This window comes from Amblyomma mixtum, chromosome 1 (genome assembly GCF_055824585.1).
Source record: "Amblyomma mixtum isolate Tamu chromosome 1, ASM5582458v1, whole genome shotgun sequence".
NCBI lineage: Eukaryota > Metazoa > Arthropoda > Arachnida > Ixodida > Ixodidae > Amblyomma > Amblyomma mixtum.
The window spans coordinates 276,627,785-276,648,172 of NC_143012.1; the positions used below are offsets into that span (position 1 = coordinate 276,627,785).

The 20,388-nt window shown below is 51.2% G+C and overlaps 1 protein-coding gene across 4 annotated transcripts in view; it reads right to left on the reverse strand.

Annotated features, from left to right (window-relative positions):
• The window catches only part of brat (tripartite motif-containing protein brain tumor), a 115,866-nt gene that overhangs the window by 46,209 nt on the left and 49,269 nt on the right, over positions 1 to 20,388 (reverse strand). For 2 of the 4 annotated variants that reach the window (XM_089566077.1, XM_089566081.1), the window contains exon 2: positions 11,308 to 11,462. The exons of 1 other annotated variant lie outside the window; for it this stretch is intronic. In XM_089566077.1, the coding sequence (XP_089422203.1) occupies positions 11,308 to 11,462 (155 nt within the window). Of the gene's footprint in view, positions 1 to 2,545; positions 4,176 to 5,154; positions 5,268 to 11,307; positions 11,463 to 20,388 lie in introns of those variants that run through there. One more of the 4 variants, XM_089566079.1, reaches the window with a different exon arrangement.

The following is a 20,388-nucleotide window of genomic DNA, read 5'->3' on the forward strand; positions in this document are numbered from 1 at the left end:
GCGATCGCCGGCCGGCCCTCCGACCAAGACGCGCGAGCACACAGCAGAGGAGGCCCCCTCCACCTAAAAGGGGGCGGTCGCGCCTTTCGCACTCGCCACGATAACGGGCCATTGCTGCAGGAGGAAAAGTCCCCGTCATGGCTTCGAGCCCCGTGTTCCGGCGCGCGTGGCGCTTCCTGCGGCATGTTTATTATAGCTCGCACGACACCGTCCGACATGGGACACAACCTAAAAATAAAAATGAAGCGGCAAACCCCCTTTCGGCCAGTGGCGTCGACCGATTGTCACGACGTCGCGGTCAATCCCTGAGCACCTGCCAGCCCCCTGCGATGTCACGCTGCCAGGTGCAAGGAGATTAACCACAATGTCATGAGAATCGGTCAACGCCATTGGCAGAAGGGTCTCCTTCGAGAGGAATTTCCGCTTGGTTTTTAGGTTGCGTTCGACTACAGTCCCTAACGCAAACTAATGGTGACTCAGATCAGCCACGCGGTGTCGCCTATCGTGTCCAAACAAGATGGCTAACAACGAAGCTAGTGAAGAAGCTAAATGATAGGAAAGCAAGCAGTGAACTTAAGCACATCGTGTAAATGCGCCGAACAGATAACTGCTTGCCGCTCGTATCAAGGAAAGGGCCTGACGAAGTTCGGCAGTTTGATGGTATACGGTGGCCGCAGCTTAAGCACGACAATACTGGAGCTTACTTAAAAGGATCGTTGTTTTGTAAAGGGGCAATCTTGCCGAGAAAGATAGTTCTGAGATAGCCCGTTCCAAAGGGCACGATCATGGGTCGCCAACGGCGTGTTCAGTGGGCGCCGAAATTTTTAAGCAAGACTTTCAAGCAGCAAAGTAGAATATGTAAAACTTGCGGCCGCAGCGATATTTACAGCAAACCCACCTCAACCGTATCCGTGGAGCGCGCGCATACACACAAACTAAAGGTTCCAAGAAAACAGCAGGCCCGACACTGCGAAACGCTACACGACTCAGAACCGGAGGAGATGATTCACCAAGGTGGCTACCTTGCTGAGCCCTCCTCCCCCGTTCCTTGACCACCCCCGAAGATCCGCGACGGCTGCGCAGCGGAGACCCGGCGCCCCTGCTCGCAACTGGGGCGGCCGGGGGAGTGACCGGGAAGGCGGCGGCTCCAGAGTTCTAGCGCCAACAACTTCAACGCCCAAAACCAATGACGTCCTATGTGGCGCCAATAAGAGTGACGTCAGACATGCCGCCAATGCGCGCACTAACTGGCGGGATTTTTGCGCCCCAAAGCTGCACTGCCAGCTATGGCTGAGACGGGGCGTGTAGTGGAGGACTGCTCCCATACACATTCCAGTCCCAGGGTACATATGAGCGTGCCACTAAACTTCAATGCCTACAGACGTTCAAGCGTAACGGTGCCCTCAAAATGCGACAAGCTATCGAATAGGCCATTTTATTCCTGGCACCAGACGCCATGTTCGTCGTCGAAGCGTGTTCGTCGAAGTGAAACGTGGCAGTGGTCAACGAGATGTCGGTCGGGCCGACGGGAATATAACTCGCAGCAGAGTTCCCTGGATTCCGAATGCAAGGTTCTACGGAAGCTTCTATGCTTTCTTGCGTACCCGGTGGTCACGTAAGCATGACGCTTCAGACGTACACGCCCACGTAACAATGCGAACACTTAGCACAGGATTCGACACGTCACATTTCACATGTGTCGCCCGCCATGGCAACCTTGTAACATCAAGCACTCAGATGTGCACGAACGCAAATAAAAAGTAACAACCTCTCAGCTCAGAGGCTCCGAAATCGAAGCTGCCACGGTGGCAGCAGGGCGACACATATGCTATTCTCCAACCACAACTGTCACCTCGCATGCGCGACCAGAGCCTCAAAGCAGGGCAGCTTTGTAAGGCCCACCGCACCATGGCCGGGCGTATCCCCTTCCAAGCGACTGGTGTAAACAAAGCTTGCGGGAGCGCCCTGCAATCTCCGGACAAAGAAACAAAACAGCACGCGTGCGTATGAGGGGCTAGTTCAGCAATCTAAACATCATGCGCGTTCCCTCTCCCCTGAACCCCCTCACCAACGGCGAAGAACGCACGGCCGCACGAGGCGCGCCCTGCCGAACTGTTCAGGTCCCGGAAAAATCGGGGAACAGCCGCGCCATTCGTTGGGCCGCGCGCAACGGCGAGCGTCGACCTCGCGCGGGGGTCGCCGAAGCCCGCGGCCGGCCAAGGTCAGTGTTCCGCACAAGGTCACAATATCCTTGACCCGAGCCCGCGCGAGGTCAGCACACGGCAGCCGCCACTAGACGCGTCCAGGCAGGCCGGCTGGTTTCCCAGTAGGCCCGCCAAGGTAGCGCAAGCCACGTCCAGACATGTTCCCGCGGTCGGGAGGACCAATGCGGTCCGTCCGTTACGAACCGCGCGCGGACAAAGGGCTGTGACCGCCCGACGCCGGAAGCGTCGGCTACGAGCTCCAGAGGGGCGCAGCCCGAGCACGCGCGCACAACACAAGAGGACCAGTGCGAGGAGAGCTTCGGCACAAGCCGCGAACTTACCATGAGGTCGACCTCGGAGAGCATGTCCTCCGCGTCTCCGGCCTGGTCGCACAAAACGCACATACAGGGCAGAAGCACACACGGTCTTGTGCGCGAGTCGCGGTGTCGTCGCCACCAGTCACCGCATCCGCGACATCCTCTGCTCGCAGTGGCGGCGACACATCCTCGTCGACACGAACAACAGCCAGACGGACTCCCCGTTCGAACTCTCGGGGGCGCGACACCACGTATGCGCGCGCAGGGACAAACAACGACACGGGGGCCCTTCTTCCGCGCGGACGTGCACCTTCGAACTGCCACTCGGCCGGTTTCAACTCCCGCCGAGTGGAGAGGAGGCGGCCGCGCAAGCGCGTGGGGGGTGGACAACGCACAGGGCACGCACCGACAACGCCTCGCGCCGCATCTCTCCGCTCCGGCCGCGCGCAGGCAGTGGTGTTCCTCCTCGCCCTCTTCTCACAGGACCGCCGCGGTGGCGCCCTCTGCCGGAAGCGTCCCTCGGCAAACACCGGTGGGCCACGAGATGGGAAGTGACGTATGTGCTCGACCCTTCCCTCTCCTGTTCGCGTTCTCCCCGCTTCAACCGACCCCACCACCAGAAGCTGCAGCGCGCACAGTCACCGCCCGGTCCACGATTACGAATGCGCAAATCTCCCTCCACCACTCCCTGTGTGTCTCTGATCTCTGTCTGTGCAAATTTGCCCTCGCCGCCGCCCGGTCGCGATGGGGCGTCGCCCCGTTCAATTTCTGCACCGCGGTGCGAATGATGTAAACAATGCGGCGTGTGTATTAAATGCCTGCGCAAGCTCCAGGTTAGCACGACGCGGAAAGGCCGCTGAAGTTTACTGAGAGCACCGCTTAACATTTTTCTTCGGGACGCCACCGTCACTTCACCAACATGTATTACTGCTCGGACACCAGTTCAAGACAGCCAAAAGCCCAACCTGAGTACCTGCCGCGCCACGCTTTCGAAGTTCAATGACACAAGCTGCAACGGCGTGCTGCGTAGATCTTCGCTGGTTAAGGTTACACGCATTTTTTTTCGTTTCGCCAAAATCCCCAACCTGTTAATATCTAGCTACGCTTCCATGACAAGTGGGTGCCACAAGCACTTAGTTACTACGCAATTTCCGGCCACCTCTGTCGCCATGACGGCCGGACTAAAGAATACAATCTTGCAATCATACCACTTACGAGTCACCGGCCGTTCCCGCATCTTCAGGCAGGGCGGCCACATGTCTTCAACGTTCCAATATGCCGATTCCACGCGGTTCATCTGGCACCCTAGCCAACCCCGTTACACCCTAGTGTGAGCAGACCTAAGCACAGATTGTTTCGCAATCAGTGCCAGCTGCAAATGTGCGTGGTGAAGAGGACCCACCAACAACTGCTGCAGCCGACGCTCCGTCTCATGGTCCCAGTGGGGATGTTGACGATGGCCGGCAATGAAGCGGGTCATCCTTGTCGCTACGACACACCAGTCGCCGTTGCTTCCGGAGTCGGGCAAAACGGTGCGCGTACGGCGCTGAAGGTGGCAACAGCGCTGCTACGACGCCAAGCGCAGGAGAGATTCGAGAAAAGCTTTCTGAGCGCCACCCATGCAGATGTCCCAAGGGGACACTCTTCGAGCCACCTACAATGGATGCAGAACCAGAGAGAAATGTTCGCAAGTCGTAGAGGACTACCATGCAGGGTCTGATAAACTAATATAATAGACAGCATCGGCCCACGATAACAGCACTCAATAAAGTTTATTACTAAGCGACGCACCGAAGCGTAAGCTTAGCAGGGATGCAGTCTACGCGAAATGAGAAACGTCCAATTTCTCTCCGCACGCATTCTGGCTTGTCGCGTCAGCTAAGGTCGCTCTCTGTTTCGAGTTTACACCGCTCTAAGACCAGGCTAAAACAAACAGCGATAAGGCGTGAGAGAAAGGCGCCACCCTCAGCGTAACACAGCACGGCATCACAGTGCACCATTGCAACACATTAGCAATGGGTGCATCCATCTCTAGTGACACTCACTCTGGGCTAATGCTATCAATCAAAGTTGCAAAGCGCGCGAGTAATAGGTCTTCAGAGCTTTCTCGGCGAATAGCCTCTGTTGGGAGTTTGGGGAACACGAGGAAGGGCGCAAATTCTGACTGGTTAAAAATTATAGCGCAGGACAACAGCAAAACCGATCTGTCCAGTTAAAAAACGTTGAAGCATTCACGACTTGACGGGGAAAAACGGCTTACCTACCCGAGAACATGGCTGTAATGACAACTGAAACTGCATTCGGACAACCGGTACAGCAGGCACATAGAGACGGAGACTTCGTACTGACTGTAAATCGTCACTCGACGCGGAAGCCATGAGGACAAGACAAAGGCGTGTACACTGAAGGCTAACAGCTATAGACAGTACGGTACGGGATACATCGCCGTTGCCTGAGCGAGAAAGTGATGTGCCAAGCCTACGGTAAGACCACTGCCACAACAGACTCGCAGCACGCACAAGTAGCGAGGAACGCTTTGCAAATCGCGAGTTCCGAATCGCCAAGCTGAGGAGGCTACTGGTCTAAACAACCTAGACAGAAAAATGGGCACTTGTGTGCGAGCCCAGCCTTACCTCTCCGCACAGCGTCGTCGCGGGTGTTGAGAAGCGTCGTAGGACAACGACGAGCAGGACGCAACGATAGCAAGACGAACGTGCGAGTAAAAACCAAGGGTGCTCGTAGACCACCCGCCAGCTGGAAAAATAAAAAACACTCGCCGCCCTGAACACGCGATGTTTGCGGCAACGAGGGTCCCGCCTAGGGCGGTAAGCGTACGGCGGAGACGAGCACGCTGCCGACAGGGTCGAGCCGCCGCATGTGTTTGGGCGCGCGGCGGCCGTGGGACCCGTGGCGACTGACGCGCGAAGAGTCCGATGACGAGCGCTCGGGCCGTTCGGGGGCTCGGGCCCTGAATCACCGCCGCAGCAAGCAGACCGCACGCGCGCGGAGTTTTTTCCCCGCGTCACGCGTGGTGCGATCGAAGGCGCCTGCCCGGCAGCCGCCCAGTGCTGTTCCCTCCGCTTTCCTTTCGCGATCAGAGCGGCCGCCGGGCGGAGGGCCGAATATGCGGAAACGCAGGGTTATCGATAAGACGGGACTTGAAATGCTCGGCCCTTCGGGTAGACAAGCTTCAACTGCCGCACGTTCCACGATGAAAGTTACGCAAAGGCGATTGTTTTAGGCGGAAAGGCCGCACTCTCGGCGGACGCCTCAAGCACGCCGTGGAGAAAGGGATGAGGGAAAGAGCCGTCCTTGTAGGGACGGCTCCGGATTAACTTCGACCGCATGGCACTGCGCACCGCCTTCATCGAAATGAGGCCGGGATTCGAACCGGCGACCTCGTTCGTGCTCGCCACAGCGCCAAAAATTAGCCCGTGCGCGACGACCGAGCGGCAGTAGCAACGAGGGCATGATGCCGCTAAGCCGAGGAGTCCACGCGGATCTAGTGGCGCATTCCAGTGGGCAAACGGGAGCGGGAGCAGAACAGGAGCAGTTCCGCTGCAGCGGGAGTGGCAGAACAGGAGCAGTTCCGCTGCAGCGAGCGCAGTCTAGGCTGCTCCCTCGTAAAGAGCGGAGTGGCGACGTGCGAGGAAGTCACGTGACATTTCGAGTGTGCCTTTTGGGCGGTTGTGGAGGGCGAATTTACCGGTTTTAGCGAATGCAAAAATGGCCTGAAATTGACAACTGCTTGCATCGGTGGACGCACATGCAATGAGCGGAACGCACCGGTGTGACACAGTCTGCCGAGAAATGCTTTAGAACGGCGGTAACAGCCGTCGTTGTCGTCGCTTGTGGATGATAACAAACTAGGCCGTTTCAATCAATGTAAATGCTCACCGAACATACTTCTGGATAAAGCGATTTAAAACCAAAGCCTTGGTGACATATCGGAGAAAGCCGGGACAATTAGCGAGAAACGCCGGTGCTATGTGCGATGTCAGCAACCCGGCTAGCAATTGTTTTCCAGGAGGGCGATTGATTGCACCGATGGTTCGTACAGACTTGCACTGCGTAAACAAGCAAGGGTACAACCAACATAAAAAAGATAATTAAGAGATTACTTAATGTAAGTAAAGCACAGCTTGCGTTTTATGTCATGCATACGAGTACTATAGCTGCTTGCACAGAGCGATGTAAACAAGAGTACTGGAGCGCAGTCGTCGTCATCGGCGCATTACCGGGGAAATTTCGTGCTCACGCGGTAAATTCTGAATGGCGTGCTCTTATCTTGAAGTATTCATTTAGCGACTACATGAGCTATTCGCTGAAAAAGCAGCAGAAAAAAAAAAGCGAGCAGCAGACATCCAAGTCAACAGCCACAGAGCCGAAGTAGCCGCGCGGCGCGGCTATGGGCCGGGCGAAGCGATGCCTGCTAGTCGATCGGCGCAGACTGTCGTCTTGTGTGCCTTTCTGGGTCTGAGTCATTGCGCTGGTTTTATTCGTTCGAAATATGTACCAACTCGCTCTCCAGTCCGAACCGAATGCCGTTGAAAAACTTCCTGTACAGTAGCGCAAGTTCTGCAGTCGTGTCAAATGCCATTCGTTTCGAAGTCATTTTAAACGCCCACCACGCCAGCAAATATTGGAGGAGCAAGCGTCGTCACGCGGCATACTGCTCTTGGAACGCAGTGACCGTTCCGGTGGCAGAACAAGTACTTCTTACCCCGCCGTGCTACTGCGCTACTGCTTCCTGCTCTGCTGGGACGTTAAACCCCAATAAACAAAACCAATAAACCAAACCTTCCTGCTCTGCTCCCGTTCGACCACTGGAATGCACCATAGGATAGTGCGAAGGTCCTTTCCAACATGCCTCACGTTAACTGATGTGAAACGATGCTGATGTCACTAAAGGAGGAAAACACGGTGACCTTTTAGTGGCCGCGACGCCAGCCAATATATATATATATATATATATATATATATATATATATATATATATATATATATATATATATATATATAATTTATTTTTTTGCTCTCGCGGCCAGGAGAACGAACAAGTTTTCGCATTTTTCTACGAAAGTTGTTGCGCGGCCACGCACCTGTCGAGCACCTCCGAGCTGGACACACCTGTCAATAAGCAAGCCTGTGGTGCTTAACAAAGCAGAGGCCGCATCTGGACGTTGTATTTTCTTACTGAGTACCTGTTCCTCGCACTCGCTCTCTCTTTTGTGTGTGTGTGTGTGGGTCGCACTGCCTCTAATAATTTTTTATGCGTATTTTTCTGCTGTGTGCTTTGTGTTTCCCACTTACACGAGAATCATATTTTATTTTTAAATTTAACACAGTGCAAAATAGCATTAATGAAACTTACGGCACCCTCACCTCTCTTCCAAGGTCAGAGGCCTACGAAATTAAACAAAGCACCACTGACTAAGTCGTCTGAGGTCATACCCCTTTCTGCATGCCACACCTGTGCCGTCCCCCCCCCCCCCCCCCCCCGGCGTGTGCTCACCTTGTGGTCACGCGAATGCCACACAATTTCTCTTTTTTTTCTTTTTTCCTTTCTAATTTTTCTATGTAAGCTTACATTTTTTTACATTCCTTCCAATACTTCCCCTCAACCTTCAACATTCCTTTCCAATACTTGCTCTTTTCATTTTCTCGTTTCTTTTTTTCTGTTGTCTGCTCTCTGTTGGAGGGTCAGATTTTTTATTTTATTTTTCTTTTTTTTTTTGCTCTCGCGGCCAGGAGAAGGAACAAGTTTTCGCATTTTTCTACGAAAGTTGTTGCGCTGCCACGCACCTGTCGAGCACCTCCGAGCTGGACACGCCTGTCAATAAGCAAGCCTGTGGTGCTTAACAAAGCAGAGGCCGCATCTGGACATTGTATTTTCTTATAGCGTCCTCGATCACCTCGCACCAGGTGCGCCCCGAAACCAGCGCGGTTCCCTGTGCACCGCGGCGGTGGCGCACCGGCGAGGGTCAACATCGAGGACAAGCTGCACCCCGTGCATGCAGCGCTGCCTTTAGGGTGTCTTTCTTCTGGCGCGTGCATTTGATTGTAAACCACAACACAGGTCACACGCTCCTGCTCACCCGAAAATGCTTTCGGAACTGCAAATAAATCACACATTTCACATGCCAAAGGCCATGCACACTGCAGCTATATATGCCAAGCAGTGCAATGTAAACAGACGCTCACTCCGGTATCGGCGAGGCGCCTGACGACCCGATAAACGAATTTTCGGTCGTTCATCGCCGTGTTTAGGCTATCAAGTCGATTATCATGTCATCTTCGCTATCAGACGAACTTGACAGCTGTTCATCAATAGCGGCAACCATCCGTATTCTCTGCTCCATCGCGTGAGTCTGTGCGCAGACACGAGCAGGATAGTATGGGCCACCGTGCACGGCTAAAGGCGGCTTGTCCGCAGCACGCGTCGCGCAATGCCTGCCGAGATTGCACCCTTGCGAACCGCCGATTTTCCGGGTGCGAGTCGGGGCAACGAAAAACTGACCCGGTAGGGTGCGCTTCCGGTGATCGAGGATGGAAGGTGCGCACCAAGTGCCCCGGTGCGCACCGGTGCGGGCGATCGAGGATGCTATTACTGAGTACCTGTTCCTCGCACTCTCTCTCTCTCTCTTTTTGTGTGTGTGTGTGTGGGTCGCACTGCCTCTAATAATTTTTATGCGTATTTTTCTGCTATGTGCTTTGTGTTTCCCACTTACCTGTTCTGTGCCCACCCCTATAAAAGGGGATGCATTAACAATGTAAAATCACTCCTGAAGAAGATCGGTCTTCCGATCGAAACGTCGAGTCGAATAAATATGTTTCCTTTAACGAAGCGTATACTTCGCTATATATTCTTGTAAGCAGTCAAGTACTTCATGCTTACGCAACATATATATATATATATATATATATATATATATATATATATATATATATATATATATATATATATATATAAACTGTGCCGTTGAGCCCCATGCCGAATGGTTCAAGTTGAAGGCGTCGAGCGGACGTCACCTATACAGCCCTCGTTAACTGTTCGACTCTTCGTTAACAGATCGCACCATCACAGGCATACTGCGCAAACTGGCAAACGCTGTCACCAATCATGGCGGCGAGGCCGTCTACCCTGGAGCCCACACTAGGCAGTTGTAATCGCTACCGCTTTGCTTGATGACAACGTTACATTTCTCAACGCGTTCTCAGCACAGCCAGCAGTGCCGTCACAGACCGCCCAGAGCAAGCCGGGTGAATCCCCGCACGCTAGTCCAGCTGCTCGAATTTTTTTTTTTTAGTGCGAAAGCGCTATTCCGAAGAGTAAACCCCGAGTAAGAACTCGTGATGTTTGTGGGATTGTGCCATCACTGCCGACGGCGCCGCCATCCCACAACATCGTTTACGCTCCTAGCACCACCGCTAAGCCGATACTAGCGCACACACCACGTCGCAGACTGCTCCGCCGTCCCCGCTCCCGACGCGCGAACAACCACGCGGCAGCGATGGATGGACGCGCGCTGCTCGTGCCATGTCTTTTCATGCGGTTGCCGCTGAGGCGGTGTAGCCTCAATTGCTTTCGCTTGTCACGTTAAAACCCTACCATTTACGACATGTAAAACAGCATGATAAGCCAACAGTAAAGTAACAAGACAAGCCAACGTTCATGCAATTCTGCTTTCGCACGTTTATAAAATTTGGACGAAAATTCTCTAATTTTTTTTTTGTGTCTCTAGATCATGGCATCACCCGAACCTTGAAATAATGAAGACAGAAGGAGGTGAGACGGCGTGACCGATTATACGCATAGATATTCGAAGAACAAGGAATCAACTACGAGTTCCTTCGTGACAACTCGACAAACACGTCAACCACGAGCGACATTATGGAGCAATCGACACCGTATAAACAGTGACGCTTCTCTCTCACGGGCGCCCGCGAATAAGTACACGGCTTGCCCTCAGCACTTGCTCCCATAGAAATAACGCCACCGCAGATCAATACACACAGATACAGCTTTTTTTAAACATCCTAGAGGGCATGATAACACAAAGAAAACAGAAGAACGCGAGGTCTCTGGGATGTTAAAAACCCCATGATTCAGAACCAGCCAGCTCAGCTGTGGCCCCTTGTGAACACAAACATTACCGCCATTGACCAGGTTTTCTTGATCCTTCGTCGAATGGAGACAACATGTTGTTCCAAAGCCCCCGAACAGCAGGGAGAGCCAGAAAGAAAGCGTCTTGGAGCAAGCCTGCTGCGGGGGAAAAAAAGGCTGGGGAGGGGGGGGGGGGGGGGGGGGGGCCGCGGAACAAACATGCATCGGAAAGCGCCCCTCGATAACCCCCACCGTTACTAGATAAAGAGGTAATCTAGTAACGTTGATAATCCCATCGTCACCCCTTGACGACGAAGGCCTCGAGGAAACAACACGGCAGTTTCCTACTGACGCTCGCTGACTGACCCGATAAACGTCGAACATGGGCACGGGGCAAGGGCGACCGGATTAGTGGATACCCCCCTCGTTCAGTCACCGCGTGCGCACAGTCTCCGATGCCCTGAGCGAGCGCAGTGACTGTTTTTCTCGAATTCTGGCCGCTTTCATTCGTCGGGCGGACTAGCAGGTTCTCGTGATATCGACGAACGTAGCGAGGAGGATCGAGAACGGTAACGAAGAACTGAAACGATCGTCATGAGCCAGATCAAAGAGGACCAGAACCGCCCCACTATCCCGGCCTTGACCTTCGGGCGCACCACGAGGGGCAGAGGAGACCCACCTCTCGGGAGGGCTCGAGCAGCGCCTCCATGAGCGCGTCGCTGGGACGGGAACCCGTGGCGCCTCCTCCTCCTCCTCCACCGAGCTCGACGAGTGGCGCTCCTCCCTCCAGGTTCCTCTTCCGGCGCGGTCCTGCTGCTTCACTCACATTGGAACCTGCGGAGAAGGACACGGAAGACGATGATGACGTCAGCGCGAAAGCAGAGACATATTTTATCGGCATCCCCTTTGAGTCAGGGCGGTGGCTAGCGTCAACTTGCCCAGTGAACATCAGCGTCGACCTTATTTACTTGGAAGCCGCCGCGGTTGCTCAGCGTTTACAGTGCTCGGCTGCTGACCCGAAAGGCCGGTTCCATTTTGATGGAGACGGAATGCTAGAGGCCCGCGTACTGTGCGAGGTGGTCGAAATTATCCGGAGCCCTCCACTGCGGCGTCCCTCAATGGAACGAGTCGCGTCGCTTTGGGACGTTAAACCTCATAAGCCATGAACCTTACTTTTTTTTGCACTTCTTTTTTTCGTTCCCAGTCCTATTCTGGTTCTTCGCCATTCTACGCTGTTTTCTTCCCATGTTCAGAGCCACACTGTCCTGACTTCCGTGACGGTTCGTAAAATTGCGGGTTTGACGTGCCCGCTTTCATCTTGCTAGCTTCTAATCCTGTAAGCCTACAGCTTTCACGGCTAAGTTCGCACCAGGTATAGCAGTACTGCTTTGCATACTGAGCGAACATTCTCAATGGACAGACCGAACATGGATCAGACTTATTAGTGAGGGGCGACGCCAACGACTTTTCAGTTGTGATCGACACTAGCAGATGACAAGAACGGCGACATGATGCCGTGAACGCCCTCAGGATTTCGTTACACAGTCATCGCTGTCAAAAGACAGGCTGCGGTGGCACAAAAAACGCGTATTCCTTTATTAAAGGCACCCAGAGAATGAGCGAGCCGTTCATACTATCTTTCTCTTGGTGCGCCACACCGGTCGTGACGCATCGCGAGACCATTAAGAGGTCAAGTCCTCCTTCAGCCATACGCCGGTTTTGCGCCGAGCGGACTGCGCAACGGACAGCCAGTCCAAGTGCGTAGGCTAGCTCACCGGCGATGACACGCACGATAATTTCGGCGTCGTGAAGCTCCCTCGCTGCTGTGACGTAATCACCGTCACCTAACCACCTCACGTTCGATGCCATTATAGCTACCAAAGCGAATAATCCTGCCAGAGCTCGTGGAGGTACCCACAGCAAACTTCCAGGTACAGTTCGGTGGCCCACAAATTTCGCAGTGTTTACCCAGTGCTCAGTTTGCGATGCCGCGTTACCACTTCAAGCCCTTGTTCGGAATACGTAAAAATTCACTTAAGGTTTGGTTTGGTTCATGGAATTTAGCTTCCCAAAGCGACTCAGGCTATGAGAGACGCCGTAGTGAAGGGCTCCGGAAATTTCGACCAGCTGGGGTTCTTTAACGTGCACTGACATCGCACAGTACACGGGCCTCTAGAATTTCTCCTCCATCGAAATTCAGCCGCCGCGGCCGGGACCGAACCCGCGTCTTTCGGGTCAGCAGCCGAGCACCATAACCACTTAAGCTTGTTAGACTCTTGACAAGTCCTGTCACAACAAATGGCCAGTGTAAGAGACGCTGACACTTGACTGATATTGCGGCAGGGGCAGGGCACTTTAGGACGTATGGACGCAAAAGTAAGCAGGAAAGACAGAAACCCAGCCTGCTCACCTTAAATTCAGGCTTACAGCGGGTCCTCCGCTACTAGAGCGTAGTAGTTCATATGCACCTCCAATTGCATGCCTTCTGAGATTACGTTTTCCCATAAGGTGCGGTTGACTTTCGACACTGCGCAGCTACGCAGGGGTCAACCCGAGCGCTGACTGTGCCAAGCCTGTCACGGGCCGGAGACTCGCTGTCGTCTTTGCCAAGACTACCCTCGTCGTTTTGTTCAAACAGCAAGGCTCGCCGCATTCGCCCTCCACGCGAGGTGAAATTCGCCGCAAGCCAACGCCAAGGGTATGTAACATGTTTTCGTATCTGGCAGCAATATATACCTCTAATTAAAGCTCGTGTGTTCAGTTCAAATATGAGCAAAGCTTTCGTGATTTGAAAGAGACCTGTCTAATACGAACGCAGCGCGTTAATCGGCTGAATTACCCCACAGTCCGTCGTGTCTACTCTTTTCGCCCGTGTGTTTTTGTCCGCTGTAACGACGTCTCGTAATTACACCCAGAAACAACCAGCCCAGCTCTCTGCGCTTACCCGCAGTCACAACCCAGAAGAACTCTTCCACTAAAACTCCAACGACCAGCCATACAAACAACCACCCATAAAACGAGCAGTGCGTACCAGCAGCTTCACGTTACTAAATGAAATTAGCTAAGCCAATTTTTTTTCCGAAATTCACCTCGCCAGTTTGTTCAAAAAAAAAATGTAAACCACGTTTCCTGCCCAATCGGCCAAACTCTACCCTTTTTCTTGACCTTTCATAATCCCTTTCTGCCTGCGCACCCTGCTAAGCGCCGACCACTTCTGTCCACGCTCACCCTTTCGTAACATATCTTAAACACGGATGGACGTTAATTGCAAGAAGCGGGACGCACAGAGGCTTCCGGCGATACAGCGAAGCTATGCCAGCGCATCAACGACGCGGCATAACCACCTACAAGCTACAATAGCAGCGCAGTACGCCGGCAGCGCCGAAATTGTTGCGTAATTTTCTCGCGCTATAGCTAAACTCGATTGCATTCCCTGGCATCACGAGCCGATGGGCAAAGAGGGAAGCAGAACAACAACAACAACAAAAAGAAAAAAACGCGCGCCGAGCAGGAACAGCGAGCACGAAATTTTGTCCTCCCTCGCACTTGCCACGCGATGTTTCGTAATCGAACGGAATTTCGATGAATGAATTTGTTTGCTGCGACGGCCGATTCTTCGAAGCTGCGTGCATTGATTTGTTTTTTTTTTCTATTATTTGCGGCAGTACCTGCGCAGGAAGGCTTCCTCTTGGATAAGCAGAGTCGCAGTCGCCGTTGTACGCTCAATGCAAAAGCTCTTAAACGCCGAGGAAAATTAGAGAAGTATAAATTTCGACAAGTTTTCGGAGCTTTCATCTTTTATTTTTTTTTTCAATTATATAAGAGAAAAAGGCACTGGCATCGCCGTCGCAGGTTGTTTTCACAAGCAAGCTGTGTGGTGGCTTCAATAGATTTTTCGCTGTTGGTCTCTTAGTTAGGCTAGAACTGTTAGAAACTGACGACACAAAGGACCGTTAAAAGCACACATGAAAAACCCCTAAAAGTTATATTTACAAAAAAAAAACATAATTACGGACTAAAATACACGCTGATCAATTCGCACATCTCGGTCGCACACTCGAGCACCGCGCACATTGACTTTACTCTCTCGTTCACACTGCTGCGCTGTCCTCGTTTTCGCCATCCGGCCGTCTACAGACCGCAGTCCCCTCCTTGGCTGACGAATATCTTCGGAGCGCACATGCAGGGGCTCACTTCCGCTCTTCGGCCGTCGAACAAGACCGGACAGAGCCGAACAAGACCGGACAGAGCCGAACAAGACCGGACAGGGCCGAACAAGCTCGCAGCCAGGCTTACGAACAAAAGGGGCACCCGCTACTCCGATCGCAGTATACCCTCGGGGACGACACTCACGGAAACAATCGTGCAAGCGAAAAGGGCGCTCGCTCACAGACCACACCGACCTTTTCAGCAGTGATCACGGAGTCATTGGGTTGGTTTATTGGGGTTTAACGTCCCAAAGCAACTCAGGCTATGAGGGACGCCGTAGTGAAGGGCTCCGGAACTTTCGACCACCTGGGGTTCTTTAACGTGCACTGACATCGCACAGTACACGGGCCTCTAGAATTTCGCCTTCATTGAAATTCATCCGCCGCGGCCAGGATCGAACCCGCGTCTTTCGGGTCAGCAGCCGAGCGCCGTAACCACTGAGTCACCGCGGCGGGGATCACGGAGTCATTAACGTACTCTACGTCACAATCAAAGTCGGAAGTGTGAATAAAAACAAAATGTTCCATTTTCAGTTTCAAATCTCTCGGTAATAAATACGCCTTTCGCTGCAGTACTGAGCCACGAAAGGCCCTAGCAATGGAATTTTACGAAGAAAAAAAAACGGATCAAATTCTCAAAATGACACCTGGCACGGCCGCTAGATACAAAGCGCTTTGCATCAAGCGGCCGTGCACCTGGTGTCCCTTGTTCACGCCCAAACCTCCAGCTGCCTCTGCCGACCATCGCCCTACGGGCCAGTACATGTCTTCGTCCAGGGAAGGCGTCTCCAATTGTACTCAGTAACCACTATAACTATTATATTTGATTGCATTATATTCTGGTATATCGTCTTATAGCCGTGCCACACGGGCAGATTTAATGACATTAAGTGCTTACTGCCTTAAGTTTTAATGGCATTCGTGCGGTGCCACACGCATAAATTTAATGGCATTAGCCTTACTGCCATTCGCGACCTACTGAGTTCGCCACAACTCATTCGCCCGTGCAATGTGTACTCTCGTTCCCATTCCACACGCAGAAAAGCATGCAGCTTTGTTAGTAACAACTTCCTAACCAGTAGGAAATGGTTAATTCTTAACTTTCAGCCAGATGAGGCATCTATACCGCCTTTTCGATGCGAAGAGCGCCATTTTAACCACGAGCATTATTGACAGGTACTCACGACTTGGGTGCTGACATGCGAGTTTGTCGCTACTTTTTCGACTTGTAAACAGTGTTGTAGGCGTTACCGAAAAAAAGTAACTAAATACGTTACTCGTTGCGCTAAAAAAAAAAGAACGCGTAACCACCCTACGTTACCAACAAAAAAAGGTAACGCGTTACCGTTACCGAAAAAAAGTATCGCACGGTACTTTGCCGTTACTCCATTGCCATAAATTTTAATCAGTGCGTCTTCGCTGTAAGAACTCAAGATAACTATTTTATAAAGCTCATACCTCATATAATTCCAACCTCACAAAGAAAACATAGGTGAACTCAACAAATTTACAGTAATTCTGGTGTGTTTCTGCTTACGAAATTACGCGGAAATTGTGTAGCAATAAAGAATTGCTTAAATGTCATAGTTCCGGAAAAAAATATATTTGCGCACATAAACAATTTTTTTTTTACTTGAACCTGCATAATTATCGCAAAAATGCGACTGTTTACGTCAAGGTGTTCAAGGTCAGCTTCGCTCGCTTAGGAACTCAATAACCAGTAACGTAGCCGCAGTTGCAGATAGAAAAAGCCGGTTGACTGCAGCCCCCTTTTCTGTGCTGTACCATTGTACTCTTCCGACGGCTCTCTTGGGGCCATCTTGAAGTAAACTGGCGACATTCCTGAGTTTGCTCAGAAGAGGGAACTGCTTCCACCAAGAATGCGAGAGTGTCGCCTGGGAACGAGACCTTTCGGTTGGAAAACAAACTTACGCAGAAACTGACTTTTCTGAAGTCAGAAGAAACTGAAGATTTCTGCAAATGGTTCATTGGTGGCTCGGCATGCGTCCACTCTTTAGAGAGTTGTATGTGTGAGCGGTTTGGGGGTGAAGACAAGTGTGTGACTGCGTGTTCGTGCTTTTTTTTTAGTTTAGTTCGTTGTCAAGGGCAGGTGTTTTTTGGCATGCATGCGAGCCGCAACAAGAGTCATCGAGTACACCGGTAGATTTTGTTTATTTGCAACATCATTTTCGATTTTTTTTTATAAAGAGAGGCGGGACAATTGAAATAAAAAGTAACTAGTAACGTGACACCTCACGTTACCGAAAAATGTCAACGTAAATACGTTACCCGTTACAGTTTCGAAATGGTAACGAGTACGTTACTAAGTTACCGAAAAAAGTAACGCGTTACCGGTAACGCCGTTACTTGTAACGCGTTACCGACAACACTGCTTGTAAATCAGGAACAGCCGTATTTTCCGGAAAATCGTTTGTACATTACATTTCAACAACATTCCCTATATATTGTGCTCATTAGGAATGTTTATATTCAGATGAAGCTTTTGACTACCTTGCAAGCGTTACTGTCATCGTCACTTTCGATAATGGCATTAAATGTGGACGTCTAGCACCAACTCCGAAAATAATGGCATAAACAAACTTAAGGCCTTAAAGGTGCCCTGAGACGTAGATAAAGCATGGGGTCTTTATTCTTTGTATGCAGAGTAAGGGACATTGTGAGTCTTGAACGCGCATTGAGATCACCGAAATCATAATATTTGATTTTTAATCTTCGCTAGAAATGCTTGTTTCGATCCGATGCTGTCGCAACGCGGCGGCCATTTGCGGCAGCGGAAATGAGGTGGCATCCAGATAGGGCGCTGCCTTTCTCATTGGTTGGGCGTCCAGTTTGCATATTGTTCCTTTATACTTGCGAAATGGATCCGAAATATTATGTCTCTGAGTACTGAAAGCTTTTCTTATGACACAAAAACTGGAAAGAAGCAGGGAAAGCGAACGAAAACTAATACCCCTGTCAGACGAGCAAGTTTAGTGTCATTTTCAACGAGTGAAACTCGCCTGTAGTGTCATTCGCATCGTGTCACACGATGAACTTTAATGACACTCGCTGCTGAACGCACTCGGCAAGAAGTGAGTTTGGGGAACGCACTTCACTTTTCCCGAGGGGCGAAGTGTATAGCCTCGGTAGCAGCGTTTCGAAATTAGAATACAACGTCCGCAATAAAAATGGCGTTTTATTGAACGCAGCTAATTTTTTTTGCCCTCTTGTTCATGTAAACTTATTTAAACATGTATGTCGCCACCACTTTTTGCCAATCAGATTGTGTCAGCTGCGCAGAAACGTTATCGCCGTGCCGTGGGTCGCCATGATTACAGTAGCCATGATGCTTCAAAAAGTGAAGTACTGCTCCTGGCTTGTCTCGTCTTGCGAAGCCTTTTTTGTAATCGCCAATATTGCACAAAGCTCCTTAATAATCATAAAAAATTGCTTAAAGTTTGGAATCTACTGTACATTAACTGTACATTAAAGCTTTGAAGCGCGAAAAGTAATATTTTTTGTGCCTTACTTGAAAAGCCATCGTCACCACCATCAATTCCGAATGACACTTTATTTTTCCGTGTAGCAGCACGCCCCGAAAGTGTCACTCGTTCTGGAGAAGTGCACTTCGTGAAAGTGTCACTAAACTTGCCCGTGTGACAGGGGTATAACAAGAATACAGCTAGGGGCGACACTTTCCATTCCACTTCAAACCTTCGTGGCGACCAGCGCTGTTCAAAAAACGTTGGCTCAAACCACAAAGCGCGCGCGTCGAAACCGGCCGTGACCATACCAAGACGGCAGCGAAAAAAAAAAAAAGCCAGTCGACACACCTTGCCCAAAATTGTGAAGAGAAAGGCCGGACAGGAGACGGGAGTCGAGTTTGGGGAGGAGGGGGGCTACTGCCGACAGCCTTCCAGTCCGACTAAAAAAGCAACTTCCGGGAGCTTCCTTTGTTATTCCTCACCCCTGCCCCGAGTACGGCGCCGCGTACACGGGGGGGGGGGGGGGGGGGGGGGGGGGGAAGACGCCGTCAAAATGCGCGGCTGTCTACAGCCCCGACAAAGCAACAACTGCATGCACGCTTCCGCTGCGTGTGCGCTAGGCGCGGTTCTGATTGGTAGCGCCCAATCTCGGTACTGGGTGAGTGAAATGGGCGAGGGAAATGCGTTTTCGCCTGAGCTTTTCATTTTGAATTTTCAGAGTGGAATAACTTTCGTTTGCGTGCTCCGATTTCAATAATTCTTTTTGTTTTGGTCTCTGGAAAGCATGATGAATCTATTTAATGATATTAACTGGCACTGAGGAAATCATCGCGGTGCCCCTTTAAGCATTTACTACCATTTCTTGTGTGCGTGTGGCACGGGTATTACGGGTATATTACACACTGAAGTCTCATTAAAGCACTACAGACCCCAAATTTTTGCTTTCGCGCTTTCTCCTATCAAATGACGTGTTAGACGTTAACATACATGATTCACCGCGTGATATTCGCATACGACCGCTAATCAACTTTTAATTGAATTTCTTCTCGACGCTGTTTCGGTTTCAGTTTCATCAACCGAACGACGGCTGCGACGTGTAGTTGACCTTTAGGTCACGTGAGGCGTGAAAAAAACCTGCAATATAAACGCTGCCGCGTAGTTTTAATTCATTACAACACATAAACCAGCCTGGTTCAAGAGCTCGAATGACAGAAAATGACGTATCAGCAGTCATATTGCCGTCTTAACGCGATAGCGATAAGTAGTTCGTGTCGCAGAAAATGCGGCGTGTCGCCGATCGTGAGCAAAAAATCCACGAAAAATCCCCAGAGAAGCAGCTAACGGGCAGATGGGATACCTATACCCAGTTTCATACATCAGGTGCAACGCTGTGAACGGTACGGAAGAAGTCCGCGTGAAAAAATAGAAGGAAGACGTGTTACTCCGCGCTTGTTTGGTGGCTGAGGGCTCTAAGGCACGAGAAAGGGACAGCTTGTTGTCAGCGATAACAGCGCATTTAATCAGGCTCTTCACAAATGTGTCATGTAGCAAACCTGCAGGCAAAGCATTTACTCTGTTTAGCTCACCACAAGGAACGCACTACTTTTTTGCTGCGGATGCAGGCAGCGCTAACAAGAGCGCTGCCTGGTGCAACGCTGCCCGGTGCAACCTATGGCAGCGTTGCACCTGACGCATGAAACGGATTATAGCTCACGTGACATTGCGGCACTGCCCACCGTGGCAGGTGGCAATTAAATTAATGATTCAATGATTAACGACTAAAAGCTACACCACTCTGCCAGGAGCGGTATATGTAAGACTTCCAGGGATCTATGAATGTAAACTAGAGAATGGCCATTTTAGTGTACATGGGCATAAACCCATGCATTAAGATATCGCGTCATGCCCTTAAGGCCGAGCTTAAAAGTATCTCCTTCAATGTTTTTTTTTTTTTTTGCGCCTCACGTGACCTAAAGGTCTCACAGCCATCGTTCGGCTGATGAAACCGAAACAGAAACAACATGAGAAAAGGAATTAAATTATAAATTACTGAGCGGTTGCAGCAAA